General features: G+C 48.0%; 1 protein-coding gene across 1 annotated transcript in view; it reads right to left on the bottom strand.

Annotated features, from left to right (window-relative positions):
* The window catches only part of EGLN3 (egl-9 family hypoxia inducible factor 3), a 34,539-nt gene extending 15,910 nt beyond the window's left edge, over positions 1 to 18,629 (bottom strand). Inside the window, exon 1 of the mRNA XM_054162231.1 lies at positions 18,022 to 18,629. Within this exon, the coding sequence (XP_054018206.1) occupies positions 18,022 to 18,378 (357 nt within the window). The 5' untranslated portion in view covers positions 18,379 to 18,629. The remainder of the gene's footprint in view (positions 1 to 18,021) is intronic.
* Positions 18,630 to 20,928: the final 2,299 nt, after the last annotated feature.

Raw genomic sequence — 20,928 nt, 5'->3', positions numbered from 1 at the left:
CTAATGCATGGTTCTCAAATCCTAAACTTGAGAACAACAGCAACAATAAAAAAACCCTCATTTGACCCAGACTCAGGAAATGAGGACTACCAGGACTCGCGTCGGTCTGGGCGTTCATTGTACCCAACCTGACTTCAGTTTGTAGATGCACACAGCCCGCGCATCCAGAAAGGGAAAGACACACAGCATGCTCTGCATTAAAAGAACATGAGTAGTCTGACATTTCATGATCAAAGAGAAGTGATTCTCAGTCGAGGCTTGTCAGACATACAGGCACAACAGGGTGTTTCTTAAGTACTTTCTCGTTGCGCCCAAGTGTTTTCTCCCATGTCGCTTACAACAGTTAAGTATAAAATATTTATGAAGATTATTAAATATTAGTTTGTTTGAATTCATGAAAGTTAAAAACACTCAGCTACTACACTGAAGCATGAACTAGGAAAATTGGTCTAATTTAACACTCTGTAGAGATGGGAGGGAACAGAGGGAAGAAAATCATGTTTAAATAAAAAAATTAAACTAAAATCAGAGACATCAGCTTGGTGCCTGTTGGAAAGGGAGTCACCAGTTCTAAGGGGAGGTGAAACCCTGCTTGTTTCACTCATGCAAAACATTAAATGAGCTTCAGTGGTAGTACTGCATGAGATACTGGTACCTCATTTCCTCACCCACAACTTGATTATCAGTCTTCCATCAAACAGCTAAGCCTACCCACCTCCTCTTTGATCAGCTTCCTGCTCAGAGGCAAGAGAGGGGAAATGTGAGGAAGGAGCCTGTTTTCAGAAATTAAGAATCACGGGGGAAAGTGCTAGAATTTGCCAGGGCAAGACACCTGCATCTCTGCAATTTTCTTCTTCATACAGAGGACTAAACTGAATCCGTATGGAAGAACTCTAAAAAGCACAAAAGCCAATGGAAATGACAATAAAAACTCTACACAAAGTAGATCAAACTCCACTAACTCAGCAGCTACAAATGCAGTTTGCTGAATATACTTCCCTCATTAGCTTGCAGAAGTAGTGCAAAACAATGAAGGCATACTGGATGCAGGTGACAAATGTCTGCTGAAGGGCCAAACGAGCCATGGCAAACAAGATATTAAAACCTGACAGGACCCTGTATCTGTAGGTTACTCATCTCTGGAGCACTATATCTTGTAATCATGTAAGTCTCTCCAGCTACTTTCACTTCTTGCTCTTGTATCGGCAACCCTGAAAATTTCAGAGGAAGAAAGAAGACCTTTCTATGGCCAGAGACACAGCCACTCAAGTGAAAATAGATTCATCCTCGAAACTCCTCAACTTAGGAGTACAATGTTGTTTGCTCCACCTATCACCACTACCTCTTTCTTTTTAAAATGATTAATATATCATCCCACTGTACAAAACTCCCCGTTCCTATGGACAGCAATTTATCCAGGGGGCCTGGTCTTTGCTTCTCCCTGGATGCATGCAATCCGGAATGTCCCATTCAGATCTGGAACTGGAAATGTTATCTCTCCCTTTACACTCCATTTGCTCTTTCGTATGCACCATTGTAGCTTATTATTTTCATGTGCAAAAAGGCACATTTTGAAGAATTTTCCAAAGAACAGTCTGCAAGTAGGAGTTGTGGAAAAGACTCCTGCTCTCATCTGCAGGAAAAAGATGCAAAGATACTAGTTTATCTTTGCTTATCACCCAAAAGACAATTATTACCTGATATTAATCTAATTAACATAAGATAGAAAACTGCTTCTGCTTATTATATTTCTTCTAGAACTAAGGGGAGAAACCAAGAATTACCTAAGAAAGCTCTCTTATTATTATCTCCATGCCACACAGCTGTTGATGACTGCCATGTTATCCAGTGGATACTCAAGAAGCCCTTAATAAGCTTTCAAATCTTACAGAATCTGTCCATAAGGAAGCTAGATCACGGATTGGTGCTGCTCTGAAAATGAGCTCCCCCTTGTGGGTAGGTGCAATTGAAGGGGATGACACAGCATCTTTCCATGCAGGACAGGAAACAAACTATTTGGATTCAAGGCAATGTTGTAATGATACCATTGTACACCTGTCCTACGGTCAGAAAAAGAGGAGACTGGAGGAGAGGAGACCCGAGGAGATGGGGAGACTCGAGGAGAGGTGTTATCCAGTGGATACTCAAGAAGTCCTTAATAAGCTTTCAAATCTTACAGAATCTGGCCATAAGGAAGCTAGATCACAGATTGGTCCTGCTCTAAAATTGAGCTCCCCTTTACATGAATCTGTAACGCAGCTTAGGAAGTTTTTCTAATGACTGGCAAACAAACTTAGCTCTTTGTGGCCTGAAGAGTCTATCAATGTGAAGGACAGCTTCAGATTGTGACTATCTTTCTCTTCTTAGCAGGACACACCCTTACAAATAAATCTGGATGCCCTCTGAGTTGAAGCTGGCTGCCAGGGCAAGTGCCACTGTGAAGTGGGAAGGCACGGAACAGCCATGCCTTGTGTTGGCAGCGACCATCCACAACTGCCAAGAGAAAAGGCAGCATTTGCAAACCAAGCTTCAGTGACAGTGGGGAGTTTTGCTGAGCTTTCCCCCTTGCTGGATACCCCACAGGATCCTAGAATAAACAGGCAACTGAGGAACAGGAAACTGAGAGAAGACCTGAACAAGGGAGCTCTCCAGGTTTCCAAGCAGAGAAAATTGGCTTGTGTGCCCCTGGGCAAAAAAAGAAAGGCAGACATTCACCTTTCCCCCATATACTGTCTCTGCTCTGCTTCTTGACACACACACTGCCCCAAATGAAATAAAACTTCTTGCTTCAAACTACCACCTCTGTGTGCAGCCTCTGGGCATGGCCAGGAGAAAACAGAGTCCTGAAATTTAAGGAAACAAATTTAAAAAAAAAAAAAAGAACAATCACTACAGGATCACAAATCACAACTGTCCTTGAGTCTTCTAGCAATTAAAAGGATTAACCTCCTTCCTTGTCTCTTTCATTAGTCTACATATTTCTGCACCCTATCTCAATTAACTCTTCTCCAGCTCCCCAGCAAGAGCATCATCAGGTGAGATTTCTGCTTTCCATCCTCTAACCTAAACCTACATTTTCAGCCGCAACAGGATTCGGTCACCGTGCCTGGCACACACACACACACACACACACACACACACACACAAGCAGAGTCCCAGCAAAGATTAGCTCGCTGTGAAGAGCAGACAGACCACCACGGCGGGACCTGAAATTTCAAAGGCTATTGCCAGCGAATTAGTTCACTCAAGGATATTCAGATTAAGTCTCCAATTAGCAGCTGTAAACATGCGCAGTGCATCAACGTATCAATACAGGCTGCTGCCGTTTAGAAAGACCTCCCGCCGCTGCTCCGCGGAGCCCTGGCTTCGGGCCAAGGCGATGATGGCTTAACGACAGTGCTACGTGCGGAGCGTGAGGCGATCGCCGATCAAACGCAAACTTTACTCCAGAGTACACTTCACGGAGACGCTGTGGAGGGAAGAGGGGAAAACCCACGCTCGCCGCACACAGGCACTCAAGGCGCTTCTCTGTTCTGCTTCTTACTGGTCTTCCTGCCCCTCCACCTGCACGCACACAGAGGATGATTTATTTCCCACACTTTGAAAAAAAGAAAAACCAACACAAGTCTGTTTGATTAAATTTTAGGTTTCCTTTTACCTGTTCTTGAAGCCCTCTTTCATCACCCGGAAAATTCTTCCAGTCCCCTCCTCTCCCCCAAGAGCCGCCACCTGACCGGTCTGCACTGAGAGAAAGCATCCTAAGCAATCGATGCGGACAGAGGAAGCGCCCCTCGTAACGAGTCCCGGGGGGACACGGTGACAAGCACCACCCCCACAGAAAAGCAAATTCGTTAAGTAAGTGCAGGCTCATTAAGGAAATCTGTAAGGACCCTGCTTGTATGTTCAAGTTCTCAGCAGGAAATAAAGACATGGTAACCAGCGCTGACATTCTCTGTGAAATATCTTCATCTGTGTGGTAGAAAGATAATTTCATAGCTCCTTAAATATTCTAGCCTTTCATTCTTTGTCAGCGCTTAAAACCCTTTCAGTTCTGCTACTAATCACCCAGAGGACTATAATTCCCCCACCATTCCACCCCCACACCCCCCGCAACATTTGAAGAACTATGTATTTCAGTGTTTTGTGGGTGCATTAATAAGGGTCGTGAAAGGCAGCCGTGACACAGGCAAACTATCTTTTGCTGGTGTCACAGTTGCCCAAGCTGGCCAACATCCCCCACTTTTTTTTTCTTTTTTTTAACTACTGTTCATTTATTTTTAGCCTGTGGGGCCAGGGCATGCAAGCAGCTCTGACCACAAGACTTTCACAGCACCCCTAACACTTCCCGTTTCGCTCCGAGGGCTCACCGGGAGCAGCCGCCGGAGGCAGGAGGTGATGAGCCATCACCTGGCGGCAGATGTCCAAGGGCACAAGCCACCACCCTGAAGCCGACGTGCCAAGGGCACGGGGAGGCCCCAGCTGTACACCAGGGTCCCTCCTCGGGGCTACTGCATGGGTGGCCTCGCACACTCCCGTCGCAGCCAAGGCAGCACCACGCTTGGGGAGATTTTTTTTTACTTTGTCCCATTTGGCTCAGTGGAAGTCTCTCTCTGCTGCCAGAGTGGAAAGCAGGGTTCAGACTAGTGCCGTCACACTTGGCAGGAACCCCAAATATGCCTCAAGGGTCCTCCCAAAACTGTCAGAGCCGTCTGGGCTTCTGAGGCTGCTAAGACATTAGTGTGATCTATAAACAGAGAGGTGAATGGTTCCTAAGTGTTCATTACCACAGCAATAGCTCCAAGTTAAGGCTAATTGATGAGATCAGTTATCTGCTATGCAAACCTTAGAAGGAAGTTGTCTCACTCGCACCCCCTCACCCCTCATCGTTTGCTTCCACCCTCCCCATTTCCAAAGGCAATGTCTAGTTAACAGTACATGTATTCCTGCAAAGGATTTTGCATACAAATAAATATTTGTGGGTTAATCTCAGTAAAATTGCCCATCAGAAAGTACCACCTGAAATGATTTCTGCTGTGCTTAATATGTGTACACTTCACCTCCAAGGCTTTGCCTGCACACGAAGTTGCACTGCTTCGAACACATGTGTGCGTTACAAGAGTGCAATCTCTTGTGGGTAGGTGCAATTGAAGGGGATGACACAGCATCTTTCCATGCAGGACAGGAAACAAACTATTTGGATTCAAGGCAATGTTGTAATTATACCATTGTACACCTGTCCTACGGTCAGAAAAAGAGGAGACTGGAGGAGAGGAGACCCAAGGAGACAGGGAGACTTGAGGAGGGGAGACTCGAGGAGAGGTGTTATCCAGTGGATACTCAAGAAGCCCTTAATAAGCTTTCAAATCTTACAGAATCTGGCCATAAGGAAGCTAGATCACAGATTGGTGCTGCTCTGAAAATGAGCTCCCCCTTACATGAATCTGTAACGCGGCTTAGGAAGTTTTTCTAATGACTGGCAAACAAACTTAGCTCTTTGTGGCCTGAAGAGTCTATCAATGTGAAGGACAGCTTCAGATTGTGACTATCTTTCTCTTCTTAGCAGAACACACCCTTACAAATAAATCTGGATGCCCTCTGAGTTGAAGCTGGCTGCCAGGGCAAGTGCCACTGTGAAGTGGGAAGGCACGGAACAGCCATGCCTTGTGTTGGCAGCGACCATCCACAACTGCCAAGAGAAAAGGCAGCATTTGCAAACCAAGCTTCAGTGACAGTGGGGAGTTTTGCTGAGCTTTCCCCCTTGCTGGATACCCCACAGGATCCTAGAATAAACAGGCAACTGAGGAACAGGAAACTGAGAGAAGACCTGAACAAGGGAGCTCTCCAGGTTTCCAAGCAGAGAAAATTGGCTTGTGTGCCCCTGGGCAAAAAAAGAAAGGCAGACATTCACCTTTCCCCCATATACTGTCTCTGCTCTGCTTCTTGACACACACATTGCCCCAAATGAAATAAAACTTCTTGCTTCAAACTACCACCTCTGTGTTCAGCCTCCTGGCATGGCCAGGAGAAAACAGAGTCCTGAAATTTAAGGAAATTTTAAAAAAATTTTTTAAATCACTACAGGATCACAACTGTCCTTGAGTCGTCCAGCAATTAAAAGGATTATCCTCCTTCCTTGTCTCTTTCATTAGTCTGCATATTTCTGCACCGTATGTCAACTAACTCTTCTCCAGCTTCCCAGCGAGAGCATCATCAGGTAAGGTTTCTATTTTCCATCCTCCTCTAACCTAAACCTACGTTTTCAGCCGCAACAGGATTCGGTCACCGTGCCTGGCACACACAAAAACAGAAGCAGCAGAGTCCCAGCAAAGATTAGCTTGCTGTGAAGAGGAGAGTGGACTCGGGGAGCAGAGGGGAGGCTGGAGGAGGCTGGAAGAGAGGAGGCTCGGCTCGGGGAGAGTCGAGTCGGGGAGGCTCGGCTCGGGGACCCGAAGGGAGGCTCGAGGGAGGGGAGGGGCGCCTCGGGGAGAGTCGGGGAGGCTGGAGGAGGGGAGGTGGCTGGAGGAGACTCGAGGAGGGGAGAGGAGGCCCTAAGTGTTGCAGTGCCTGCCCTGCCCACTACCTACAGAGCTGGTACTTGCTCCAGCAAGATGTGTACAGACAGAAACTAGGCAACTCTGAACACTTGGACACACACACCACACTGATCCCAGCCTTATCTTTGCACAACTTAAAGCTATTCACAAAATCTCTCAACATAAACAGGGAAGGTTGGTCCTAAATTCAGCTGTGAGGCAAAGATCAGACTCTGCATTGGATCTCAGGCTGCTGAATTCCTGCTTCCCCTTTTCCACTGGTCAAGCCTCTCCCATGGATTTATGCTGCCACCAGCTGACAGAAGAGACCAACCCCACATGCTGGCCGCCTGGCAGCTGCTGCCACAGGCTTCAACCTGCAGGCTGGGGCAGTGGCCCTGCACAGGGCCAGAGGCATGCCCAGAGGCTTCCCTCCAGCCTGCTCACCCCTGCAGCTCTGCTTTGCTGCAGTCTCCTCCAGAGCCTTACCCAGCCCTTCCCACTGCAACTCACTGAAGTAATGGCCCTTGGGAGATTTCTCAAGGCCCAATTCAGGGCTGGGTCCCAAAGTAATAACGTTGTTTAGCATTTAAGGTAATTTTTGCAGGAAGCTCAGCAACTACTGAGCAAGGAGGTAGTCTCTCTGGTGTGGGTTCAGGATGTTTTCTGAGGATGCTGAAAGGCCTGGAGTGGTCTTTCTGGCTCTGTTCCCTTCTTCTTCCTCTTCCTCTCCAAAACCTTTCCTCTCTGGCAGCCAGTGTGACAAAAGCAGCATGTACAGAGAGCCACCACAGGGGAGGCAATCTGGAGGTTGGACAGGGGCTGTCCTCCCAGGATGCTAGCTGGTCGAGCAGCTAGAAGCGGCAGTCTTCATCCCTGTCTTTTTCATTCCCTGGGATGAAGACGAGAAATGGTGGCTACACAGGCATGACAGGCTGTGCTAAGAGTTAGGATAAGAATGCCCTTGGCTGCAGATGGCTTTGCTAGAGGTGTGGGGCACAAGTGGAAAATGCAGGGGGGGGTGGGGGGGGAAGACAGGATAGATAACATGGTGGTGAGTGAGATCTATAGAGGTATATATGCATATTTAGGTGTGCTGGTGAAGTAGGTACTATGTCTGTCCTTAGCTACAGTCACCAGTATAACTGGTGCCAACATGGTGATGATACAGCTCATAACTATTGGCAATAGCTTTTATAGTTGGTAAGCAGTGAAACAGGCTTTTAAACAAGTGCCCACAGAAGACAAAAGTAAACTAGGAAAGAAGAAAATATTGAATTTGCTTCAGTTGCAGACATCTGAGAAAAATAAGTCCACTACATTTTCATCCTTGCCAATCAATTATCACTGTCAGTGTCACACTGGCACTAAGCCTTTAGGCCACCAGTTATGTCGAGTTATGCACTGAGAAATACAATGGTCAAATGCACCACCTTGACACTTGAGCCTTTGACCACCATCAAATGCTGAATTATAGCAAATCTGGCAACGAGGACTGGCACTTGCAAATCCTTTCATTGCTCCTCTGTGAAGAAGAAGTCTGTAAACAGTTAACCAGGCAGTGACCCTTCTCATTGGCCTGCTCCAGAGACACCATGCAGATGGCTCCACAGCCAGAGGAAGACAGAGGACAAGTTGATTTAAAGATGTGGAAACACTGGTGAACACTGTGAAGAACAGAGTTATCGATACACCTTGGGGGACCCTGTTCCCTTTGTGCACACCTGGGTCATATGCCATGCTTTATATGCCTTAACAGCAGGCCAGGTCACAGCATTTACAGTGCAGCTTCTCATTTGTCCACTTCTCAAACCACTTCTACTAGATTCCCTAAGGGAAATCATAGAGTAAGAACTGCTAACAACCCAGGAACAGGCAAGTTGAGAACTAATTGACACTTCCCTTCTCTCTCCACCAGCCTTTTGTTGTTGTTGTTAATATCTCCCTTCCCAAATTGCCCTCATTCTGCAACTATTTTCCTACCCATGCTGTCCAGTCAGGAGCTGTGTTCAAGAGACTTTTGTCACTCCTTGGAGCCTCAGGGCAGTCAGGAAGGGCATCCACCACCTTGGAGTCCACTGTCCAAAAGTGCCTTGCACTCCAGGCTTTTACTATTCAGAATGGCATTCCCCAGCCTGCACTATCACCTATCTCCCTATAGGCATTACTGGAATAACTGCCACTGTTAATGGTATAAGATAGGTTTGGCACAAGACAGTGAATTGCAAAAGTTAGACAAAAATCACATCCCTCAAGGCTCATTGCTCCCTCCCAAGACCCCATGTAAAAGACAGCCCACATTTCAAACCCCAGACAAAATGCAGACAGACTAGAGATAGCACAAGAAATCACGGCAACTCTTCCTGGGGTTATCTAAAGGTACTCTAGTATAGTCTAAGCCAAGGAGCAAGGGATGTGCTTCAGTCACAATCATTTGAAAGAGCCTTTAAAAAATGTACTTAAGTGAATTGCTGACCTAGGGCCAAAACTTGGAAAACATTTGCCTTATCAATTTGTACAATAAAAAAAGAAAGGAAGAAAATACAAGAACACATAAGCAATGATTTATGATGATGGCTTACAGACAAAAAAAAAAATGCAATCCTAGTTCTTTTTTGGGGGGATTTTCAGGTCCAAAGTGCAGGGAAAAAAAATCTATCATGACCAAAAGATTCATATGAACTGAACAGATGGGAGATTCAAAACAGTTCTCTTTTTGCTACAAAGTAGGATGCAATTCCCTGCTGTTTGGCTGAAGGCATGGCTACTCTGCCATCTCCAGCAGACAAAGCTTTGGACAAACTCCTTCCAGTGTGTGCTATGCTGTAGCCCTGCAATTTGTACCATACATTTGAAACTGGAATTCATGGCTGGTGGCATGAATACTGAGTAAGCCTCCATGGAACCAAACTCTGTTGCATTACATTATCTGTGAAAAGCAACAACTAACTTGTTCAAACAACTGCTTTCTCTTAAGTAGTTCACATGGTGGCACTAAGTTTCTTGGTCTACTAATCTTATCAAAACACAGAGACAAGAGGAAAATGGCTGCAAGGAAAAGCTCCTTTCTGCCAGAGAGATAGTAGATGCATATGTGTGAGTGAGTGATAGAGGGGAAATGGGGCTTACAGCTCTCTCCAAGTCACAGGCAGGAATGGTCAGGAGTGGTGTGCTGACGGCATGCCGTGCCTGTGAATAGTTTAAACAGTTGAAAACACGTAGTGTACTCCGCATGAACCTCTGCTGGCGACGGAGAACGGAATCAATATGGACAACCAATAGGATCTAGTATTGTTCCTTTATTAAGGAACCTTTACAGCTTATATAGACTCACAGAGCATCGTTGGCATAGCTTCATTGGCTGCCCACAACTGACCCCACATCGTACTGTTATAGATTATTGGTTAAACTACTAATATCAAGGTTGTTGATCGACCTGTGCATCCTGTTACTCCCAGATAACTCTGTGTTTATAGCTACCAGTACCTTGCTTTAGTTACATGCTGCAGGCACAGCACTGTTTTGCTAAACTGCTAGCTACTTCTACACTTATGCTAAGCACGGCCTATCACCATGTCAAGCTCTAAGCTTACACTGCCAGATTGCTCACACTGCTTATTGCTACCATTGCCACAAACCTCCTTCCTTTTCTTCCTCCACCGCGCTGCCTGAACAGCTAAAGAGACATTCTTCTTGCTTTTCAAAGTGGTAACAGGTCTAGACCAAACTGCTATGTAATGTTATGCATCAGTCAAAACCTTTTGTCAAGTACCCCCTTGTTCTGTGTCAATGCATCAGTTATTCATCACAAAGTCCACCTAGGCAGAGGTACCAGAAGCAGCTCCCCAAAACACCTCTACCTGAGAGCTCCTCTACTAATGTAATGAAACTTTTTCCACAGAAGCTTCGGGACTGTTGTGCTGCTAGCAGCTTTCTAACAATGTTATTTCAGCCTTCAGCTTTGTGACAGAAGGATTACAGTCATGAATAATCCAACCCAGGGCTTCAAATTCCCTTGAGTTGCTATGCACACATCCTCCTTCTCCATAAATCTAAAACTGGCAACAGTTACTCGCAGGCTTCCCTTCCTGACCTCCTCCATCCTCACAAGCCATCCCCTGAAAGATGGATGAGCACTGTGTGGCCTAACAGTGCCAAAGGACCACTTGCCCTTGACCTATTACACAACAGGAAAAGGCAATCCAATTGAAACAGGAGCAAAAACCTTTTTTAAAAGTGAATACCTGGAAAAAAGTTAAAAAATACTTTGACTTTGTAAGAGTCACCTTGAAACATCTGATAAAAGTATTGATCTCTTCCAAGTGTGTCAAGTCTGCTCAGCAAACGTCAAGATTTCATCTGATTGCAAATACAGCCATGTTTGGTTCATTGTGATTTTATTTTCTCCCTCTATCCCACCACTTCTGCATATGGAAAGGAATGGCTGAGGGAGTACACACACTGTTAAGCATCCCTGTAGCCCCCAGCCCAGGAAGAATAAGCAAAATAAATGACTAAATAAATACATCTGTGCAACGCAGGAAAAAATCAAGCCAATTGTCCAGGAAGCAGCATGCAGGGCAAGGCTGTGTATTACACTGACCCACCAACCAGATCAGTTTGGAAGAAAAATGAAGAGTTTAATGTGAAATCAGATAAAAATACTGGGATCAACACAGGAAGCTGGAATTCTTAATGCAAAGAAACAAATTCACTTTTACTGCGTGCATGCTGCCCTGCACCGGTGTCATGACCACCAATGCATCTCCATTTAAACATACACTATCATTAGCAATGAGCTGTAACAAACTGAATTATTCATTAATAATTACCCTGGGAAAAGGCTGTGTACAAATATTATTATCAAGGACCAACTCCCTTCCCCCTCAAACTGCAAGCTCAGCAGGAGGGGGCACTGAAATCTCAATCTTGCCATGCCTTACAATGCTGCTGTACACACCCCACCGGTCCAAAGGACAAACACTCCCTATCCCCAGCAGCATTAATGCCACCAGTATTCCAGTGTCCCCATGCAGAGGTGGAAGGTTTACAGTGGCATTTAATGCCCAAAACACACACACTGAAAAAGAGAGGCACATATTTACTTGGAGCTTGCAAGTAATAGGGATATTGGCAGGCACATCAACAGGGCCATCTGTTGACACTGTTGACACAGTGGTGCTGGGAATGACTGGTATCAGAGCAGTCATGGCAATGGATTAAGAAGGTATTGAGGAAAACACGCTACCAGTATGGGACTGTGGGAAACTTCACTGCTTTGCCATCATGTAACTCTAGAGTCCCAGCCAATTCTTTTAGCAGTGTTTGACTGCAAAACCACAGACTATATTTAAATACATTACTTGCCCTGATGCCACAAACACCTGCACAATCTCAGGACAAACAGACCGCTTTGCCCAAGAGCTCAGACTTATTTCCCTTCTCTTACAGGATTAGCCAAGCCACTTTCTGCCTTCCTCTGCAGCTATGACTGTAAAGCACATGGATGGGCTCCTAATATGGTGTAAGAAAGGTCACTGAGTGCTTATAGACTTCTCCTCCGTGAGAGAGGGAAAGGAGGACCTACAGCAGCCACCTGCCTGCCACAGGTGCTAGTGTAATGCACAATGAAGACAGCACATTTTTTTTCCACTGCCTGCCATGGCATAAATCTACCAGCACACTACAGTCAGGCTCTTAAGAGTGATGATACATAATAGGTACCAAATTCAAGATGCTTGTAACTTCAGCACCCAAGTATGAGCTCAAAAACCATTCCACAGAGGCTACCCAGGCTTCTGAAGCCACTTACAGACATGTGCATCCCGTGCCTGTAAACCACCAACCCATTTCTCCAATACCCTCTCCCTGCTGAGTGAAGAAGCAATCTGAGAGATTCTCCAAGTGCCTCTTTCAAGAGAAGAAGAATCTTCTGCAAGTTTCAAAAAGTCATTAAGAATAAATTGGGTAAGGAACAACACCAAGAGCTAATATGCCCATTTAATGCTCCGATTGTCAAGTAAAAATTATACATTCCTGTGTATAATTAACCAGGCTAACTAATCTTGCTTGACATACACAGATATAAACATCAGCTTCGACACTGAGCCAAATCAACCACTCTAGGATCTGTGCCAATGCTGAATTCCTCAGTCTGATATCCTAAAACGACTTGTCTGCTGTATTTACAGTTCCAGTGGCTCTGGACTCTGCCGGCATCTGGCCAGAAGAACAGACTTGAACTTACCCATTATGCCAGAACATGTGCCTTTGATTAGAAGAAACAGAAATTATGCATATTTCTTCTGGATGGTGGTATTCATCAGACCTCCCATTGTAAACTAATTGCAAGGCATGCTGCTTATACAACTACCAAAAATCCTTTCTAACACACAATAAGCTGGTATCTTTCTAAGGGCAGTATTGCTCTGCAGCTCTACAGGCAGTTTTCTGTTATCCTGCTCCTTCCCCCCACACCTCAAATCAGAAAGGGCAGCATTTCAGCCTGTGTTTTAATGGCAAAGGATACAGTTTCAGTGCTACAAGAAAGCTGGGGAGGGACTTTTTAGGATGTCAGGGAGTGATAGGACTAGGGGGAATGGGAAAAAAAGTAGAAATGGGTAGATTCAGATTGGATGTTAGGAAGAAGCTCCTCACCATTAGGATGGTGAGACACTGGAACAGGCTACCTAGGGAGGTGGTAGAAGCCTCATCCCTGCAGGTTTTTAAGGCCAGGCTGGATGTGGCTCTAAGCAACCTGATCTAGTGTGAGGTGCCCCTGCCCACGTCAGGGGAGCTGGAACTAGACCATCCTTGAGGTCCCTTCCAACCCTAACAATTCTATGATTCTATAGAAGAGAACTTTTCTTCATACATAGATGCAAAAATATCTCACCTCATTACATGAGTTATGAGGCACTTGGTAAAACCTACTCAACTCAGGCCTGTGACATTTCATGTGTTTCTTCAGTTCTCAGAACAGGAATCTTGGTAGCAACCTGCTAGACCCAACCACGTTTCTAAACCTACCTAAGACACTCCCCAGTGTGTGGTAGGCAGACCTGCTATGGTTTTCAGCAGAGACTCACTAGCCAGGAAGTGCTTTTCCTGCAACCTTCAGAGAGAGCCCACCAGGGTGGGGTGAGCAGGGAGGTGTTGTGGCTACAAGCAGAGGATGCAGAAAACATCCCATTAAAAAAAAAAAAAGTGAAAGGCCCACATAGAGATTTTGAAGGAAGTTTTCAAGAGGGTTCACATCCCATGGGAACTTATAAAGTAACTAATCCCATATTGGAAATGTGTTATTTTAACTTCAAGCCATACACTTGACACTGAATGTGAGCAGTTCAGCTTCCTGCTGTTTGGATTACGACTTCTTGCTTTATTTTCTAACCTCTGGATCTCGCTGGCATCCAGCAGGCACAAGATGAGCTTGAGGTCCCCAAAGGCAGCCCTTACATGGATTGCAGCCCATGGTGGCACTCCAGAGGGTACCAGTGACTCATAGCAGGACATGCTGCTGTCAGGACCAGGGTGCAGAGTCCGTGCTGAACACAGCCATGCCAGTTCAAAGTACCTTCCTCCTGTAGCCTGTGAGGACCAACAGCCCACTGGCAGCACATCAAGTGCTGACTCAGACAAGGTGGCCTGCAGCAGCAGGCACTGACTGCATCACTTTGGGATCATGCCTGATCAGAGGGAGAGCTGCCCTACTCCATGAAAGGCAAACCGTGAAAGGGGAACTTGCCACAACCTCTCAGGAGCAGATGAGTTACCCAGCTGTCCCACCACAAATACAGCTTTTATGTTTACACAGACTGGCCAGCTGACACAGTTCCTGCCAGCCCCTGTCCCCTGCCTCCTCACAGGAAGGACACTTCCAGGGCCCAGCGCTCCCCAGACTCTGCAGCATCTGTGGCTGCCAAAGGGATGGGTATCCCAAACTCCACAACATCTGCAGCTTCTTAATCTAAAGGGAAAACAACACCACCAACAAAAAATGCATTTAAGCATTTCTCATGTCTTGAAGGAGAAAGTTACCAAATATCTTCTCTTTTGGAGTATTTTCCTACATTTTGGGGTTTGTTTGTTTGTTTTAATTGATTTAAAATGTATTCATTTACAATACAGGGATTTTTCTACAGGGCACCCCATCAAGCCCTCATAAATGCTAATTAATCCCAAGAAGGGGGACTTTGGGATCTGAAGAGTCAGAGGCTGCAGCACATCACCTTTTTATGCGAGGTCCCCAGACCATCCCCCAGCCTAGGGGCACCCCAGGTCATTGGCCTCACAGACCAAGCTGCAGCTTTGCTTCCTGGCTGCAACCACCTGTCAGCTTCTCTTCACCAAGCATCAAAGCTCCAGTGGAGTGGAGACAGAGTGTCCTGCTGCACAAGGATATGAATCTTCTCACTCTGGGGAGAAAACTGAACCCAGGCCAACAATGCCTCGGTGATATCTTTAGCCATTTATCTATTAGAAAAGGGAAAACACTGTAGCATGTACTAGAAAATGGAAACTCTAGTTGGAAAGAATGCAGAAGCCTACAAGCAGTACATTGGGTCTGTCAACCCTTTAGAAGAATGTTATCTGGTTATTTTGATCATTTAACCATGTCAGCAAGTATATTTTTTTAATTACTTACTCCAAAGGTAGATTTAAATCACTGGTCTGCAAAGATAAAAGGTTACGTTTCATTATCAGCCCAAACAGCTCTTAGGACTACCCAGTACCCTTGTAAAACTTGACTTCTGTCCTTTCTCTTTGATTCAGTTCTTAACTTTCTTGTAGCACTGTTGAAATTCATTTGGAAACTGCAAAATCCTAACTGACTCATTTCTCTCTTATGCCTTCCATGCAAGGAAAGCTTCCTTTATTAGACAAAAAATTGTTCTGGACTCCTTATGTTTGTATAGCTACCAAAACAACATGAAGCACATCATACTAAACAGACAGTGAGCTGACAGAAGGTCACTTACCAAGCCTTTGCCTCTTACAGATTCATAGAATAGCAGGTTGTAAGGGATCTCAAGGATCATCTAGCCCAACACTTAGGCTGAAGAACAAAGTCATATTACTGGTTTAAAAGCATAAACCTCTAAATAATGACTAGGCTGATATACAGATTAATTTCCATTACAAGAGGAGTTACCATGTAGCCAAAGGCTTACACTTCAAACAAACTCCTCTGGACTGTTATGTCCAGCTAATACCTATATTCCAAAACAATAAATTATAATATCACATGTCCAGCTAAGAAGTTCTAGTCCAATTGCTCAGAAACACCTCAAGTCCCTCCAAATGTTAAGCTGTAAAACTTCTCTAGGCATCCATTTACATCCACAATTGCACAGATTAAAAAATACACTGAATTTAGATTTGGGATGTTTGTGTATGCATTCAAAAGACTTTAGAAGATAGGCAACATGAGAAGGGTTAGGGGTGGAAGGGGAATGTCTATAGACAACCTGGGAACCTGAATGCAGTGTAGCAGTCAGTTGGTTAGTCACAGGAATAATCTATCTGCTGAAGGCATCCCATATCTCAGCTGCAGACAGCAGCTGCCACATATCCATGGTAGTTATTATTATAATGAGGGGATTGGTCACTACGAATTTCTGATGGAAATTAGTCTACATTTATTTTACAAAAGACATCTGGGTCCCTTTCAGTTCTGGACTGTTGTGCAGCACTTCCATATGCTCTCTTCTCTCTTTAGCTTCCGTGATAAAGCACAAAGGCCAAAATCCTCTCTTTACAGCAAGTAGCTTGACATCTATAAAACAAGTTCTGTCCTGTTAGCATTATTTGCGCAAAAAAACCTGCCAGAGCACCACAACTCAGTTTTTAAATCATCTCTATAACCCAAGGTCACTCGCAAAAGACCCTCCTCCCCAAGCAGAGCCAATAGCTTTCACATATTCAGTTGACTCTTTCTCCAAATACCCTGTAAAAATGCTGGACAACCTCCTTTCACTCCAGTTCAACTTTAATATAAGCTCCTGTTCCCCACCCTGCCCCCTGACAGCCAGCCAACACACTTGCAGCAGTAATCAGGCAAACAGAAGTCACTCAAAGGAAGGACTAGGATAACCTTAACGGCATGTCAAAGCAGAATGCTTGCTTACACCTCCTAATACCAGGCTCCCACCACCAATAAGTGATATCTGGTTTAGGCACATTTTAAACCAAATCTTCCCAACTGAATTGATAAGTAGTTCAGTGGAACTAACAAAAGCAATGTTTTGAACTTTCCTTTATCCCACCACTGTGTGCAAGTAGGTGGGGAGGTGTTCCCAAGCAACTGGCAAACATCACCATGCCATTTTCTTTGGGGGGGCAGGGGGTGGGAAATAAGTCTCAGAGCCACTAAAACATCCCCTTAGTTCAGTGCAAGTTAGGACCACTTCTACAATGTTTTTTTTTAAGCTTCATCATTTCTATTTCTGGCATCTCTCTAAAAGAAGTGGGTGTTTTTAGAATGTTCTGTGTATTGTATAATTCAAGTCAGAAATAAAGGAATGGGGACATTTGCAGCATTAGGAACAATGAAGCAAAGGTCAATCCACTTTGCCTCAGCAAAACTTACAAGGAATGAAAAGTCAAGTTATCCCAAACTGAAGTAGTGACACTGCAAGTGCAACTAAACTTCACTGGGAAAGAAGCCTATAACACAAGTGTCCTATCCCTTTCTTAGCAAGAAGGCTTAGGGGGGGAAAAAACCCACAACCTCCTCTTCTAAAAAGTTTGCTGTACTCAAACGAGCATCCCTTATTTTGTGCCACAGACCCAAAGCTGTAACGATCGCCTCTTGAGCTGCAGCACACTGGGACATGTTGGGACCATCAAAACTACTTTGGGTAAGACTATCTCATGGGTGCAGACAGCCAAAAAATGGGATCCGAGCCGTGTTCGTGCTCGGGAAGGCTTCTTTTCCCCCCAGCTCAAAGAATCTTCCAAAGGAAAGCCAAGCTCAAGGTTAGACTGCTTTTGGCGGGGTATGCCCCTCGCTGACGGTCTTCACTCTCCGGTCTCACCGCCGGGAAGTAGGGTGCCGCCTGCGAACTGATTCTCGGTGGCACAGGGGCATACAGGCGAGGCCCCACCCGGGGTCCGACAACCGAGGAGCCCGGCGAAGACCCAGCACAGCATAGAGCACCGCGGTGAGCGTCCCTAGCAGCGCTGGCGGCACCGGCAGGGAACGAGACCCGCACACGGAGCTGACCGCTCCCGGCCGCTGCCGGCAAAGGCTGGCGAGCGGCTATCCGCCGCGGCAGTACCCGGGGCAGCGCACGGCGCCTCCGTCACGGGGAGCGGGGCAGCCTAAGCCACGGGCACTCGCGGGCAGCGAGCAGGCGGCACAGGAGGGGAGGGAGTGAGCCCGTGGAAACTTTCTGCCAGGTCCCACCGAGAGCTGCGAGTCGGGTCGGTCCGGCCGTGAGCCGCCACCGGTGGGCGGGCGCGCCGAGGCCCCGCGGCCCCTTACCTTGGATCGCTCCTTCACGTAGTACTTGCCGAGCCGGCTCCCGCAGTACATCACCAGCCGGTCTATCAGCGTGAGGAGGAAGTTGATGGCCTCGCAGCCCTCCTCCGTGCCCCCGATCCACTTGATTTGGTCGCCGCGGAGGTGCCGCTTGGCTACGCCGCGGCTGGGGCCGGCCAGCTGCCCGTCGGCCAGTTCCCCGTCGCGGTGCATCCGCTTCACCCGCTCCAGCACGCAGTCTCCCACCACCTCTCCCAGGAAGTTGTCCAGGTAGCAGAAGCCGATGTCATGCAAGCAGGGCACGACGTACTCCAGAGCGAGCCTCTCCAGGTCGAGCCTCATGATGTGCCCCAGTGGCATGGCGCGTGGGGGACGGGAGTGCTGCTTACCCTGCCGGCGCCCGCGTCGGGAGGCGATGCCCGCCGGGCCGCTGTCAGCTCCAGGCCGAGACGAAAAAGGGCTCCGCCGCGGCGCGGGGCCAGCCGAGGCGAGGCAAAAGTTTCGCCGAGGCGGGCTGGGCTGCACGGCGCCCCGCAGCCCAGCGCTTCGGGCGCGGTGGCGGCGGAGCTGCCCGATCCCGGCGCTGCTGCTGCTGCTGCCGCCGCTGCTGCTGCTGCCACCACCCAAGCAGCGTGCGGAACCCACTGGGGCAGTGCGGGAGCCGCACCCGGCAGCCCGCGCCTGGCCTGCGGTCCGAGCGGGCAGACGACCCCGCGCTGCGGACGACGCCGGCTACGTGCGGGATGTGTGCGCGCCACACTGCCCGCTCGCGCCGCGCCGCCGCGCGTGGGTGGAGCCGGCCCGGTTCGGCACGGCCCGCCCCGCCCCACGGCCGCCTCCTCGGCCTCGCCAGCCAATCGGCTTCTGCGGGGCGCGGCCAGCCCGCGGGGAACGGGCGGCGGGCGCGCCCGCACGTGCGCGCGGGGGGCGTGGCCTGCGAGGCCGCGAGCCCCGCCTCCCCTGAGCGGGCGCGGGCAGCGCCATTGAGGAATTCTGAGCTCGCATGTCAGCCGCGCTGTGGTCCCCCGGCACCCCGCTCCGGAGCTCTTCGGCTAGGCCAGGTGAAGTTTGCGTATGCCCCTCCTGGAGTTCTCCAACCGCCCCTTACGCCCGCCTCACGCAGCGGCCGCTTTGGGATTCGATGGAACTGTTTCATTAGGCGGCAGGCACGGTGTCCCTGGGCGAGGAAGGCTTTTAAAATGTTTGCATAACAAAATAGTACTTCTCTTAATTATCTACCCTAAAGGGCCCGCCAGGTCTTTTGGTTCTGCTGGCAGAAAACACTTTGCGGGCTATCAGCGACTTCGTGCCGCTCCGAGACAGCTCGAGTCAAACCGTGCCAAACTTCGTCTCTCGCTGCAATCGACAGCGCGCCTTTTCTCGGCGTCACCGGTTTATAGATAACACTGGCCTTGCACCGGCGGGACACGAGCTACCGGCACGCTGCCGCACTTCACTCTGTCCCCAGCTGACCAGCACCCATCCAATTAAGAGCTCTCCTGTGGTGACAGACTGAGAGAGTTGGGGCTGTTCAGTCGGCAGAAGAGAAGTTTCCGAGGAGTCCTTATTGTGGCCTTCCAATATCTTAAGGAGGCGTTCAAGAAAGCTTATTAGGGTATTAGGTAATGATAGGACTGGGGGGGAATGGATGGTTTAGTTGTTTAGGTGGGTTGTGTTGGTTGATGGGTTGGACGCGATGATCTTGAAGGTCTCTTCCAACCTGATCTATTCTATTCTATTCTATTCTAAAATTAGAAATGGGTGGATTCAGATTGGATGTTAGGAAAAAGTTCTTCACCATGAGGGTGATGAGACACTGGAACAAGTTGCCCAGGGAGGTGGTAGAAGCTCCATCCCTGAAGGCTGGATGTGGCTCTGAGCAACCTGATCTAGTGTCCCTGCCCATGGCAGGGGGGGTGGAACTATATGATCCTTCAGGTCCTTTCCAACCCTAACAATTCTATGATTCTATGAAAAGCAAAACCTACTCAGCTGCGTTTACAACATGCAAAGCGCCCACGATGTGCTAAGCGAGCAAACAAACACACAAAGCCTCCACAGAAACCAAAACTGAAGCACAGAAACGTCAGGGAGGGACGCTGCCTGCAGCCAAGCCGGGCTGGAAACTTTGCGGACAAGGCTTCCGTGCCTAACCCAGCGCAAACTGAAGTTACCGACATCACGCCCCGTAGCCGCCCGTGTGACAGGGACGTCCCTCTTGCGCGGCAGCCCTGGCAGCGCGCCCCCCACGCCGGCACTTCTCCCCCCGCCAGCTGCCTCCCGGGATCCCCACCGGCCCCGCGTGCGTGTCCGGGGTCTGTGCCCCGCGGAGGCAGCTCCTGCACCGGCGAAGCCGGGCCCGGCCGTGCGGCGCCTGCCGCGCTGAGACGCGGAGGCAGGGCACGGCCGGGAGCTAGGTGCGTTTCAGCCGGGACCCGGCACTTTTCAGGCCCAAAAATGGCAAAGTTCACGCCGGTTATTTTCTTCCCCTTCAAGCCGCGTATCCTGCCGAGTTTACCAGCACTCTGTGCTGCTGCTGCTGCTGCTCGAGCGGCGAAGTCCGGACCGTGACACATGCAGGAGCGGGTCACGTATGCCACGTCTGTTCTCCTTGAAGCCGGCAGCATGTGCCCCACAGAGCACAGCACTCAGGACGGTGAATTCGCTGACAGTTCCTCAACAGTTGCTCCCTGACAGCGCTGTTGAGAGCCCAGACATATTTCTGCATCTGATAAACTCGTATACAGTGAGACACGGACTGTCAAAGGACTTTATTTGATTCAGGCACACGCTTCGCATTAAAGTGTGGTTATAATTAATAAGATGCAATCCTGAACCTTATTAATCCCTTAACGTTTATCTGAAAAATCAGTCGGGCATGGTAAACCAAGAGCAGCTATGATAATCCAA

The sequence above is a fragment of the Dryobates pubescens genome, chromosome 5, assembly GCF_014839835.1.
Source record: "Dryobates pubescens isolate bDryPub1 chromosome 5, bDryPub1.pri, whole genome shotgun sequence".
In the NCBI taxonomy this organism is placed as follows: Eukaryota; Metazoa; Chordata; class Aves; order Piciformes; family Picidae; genus Dryobates; species Dryobates pubescens.
The sequence above is the reverse complement of the archived record's forward strand: the minus strand, read 5'-3'. Positions and strand labels throughout refer to the sequence as shown.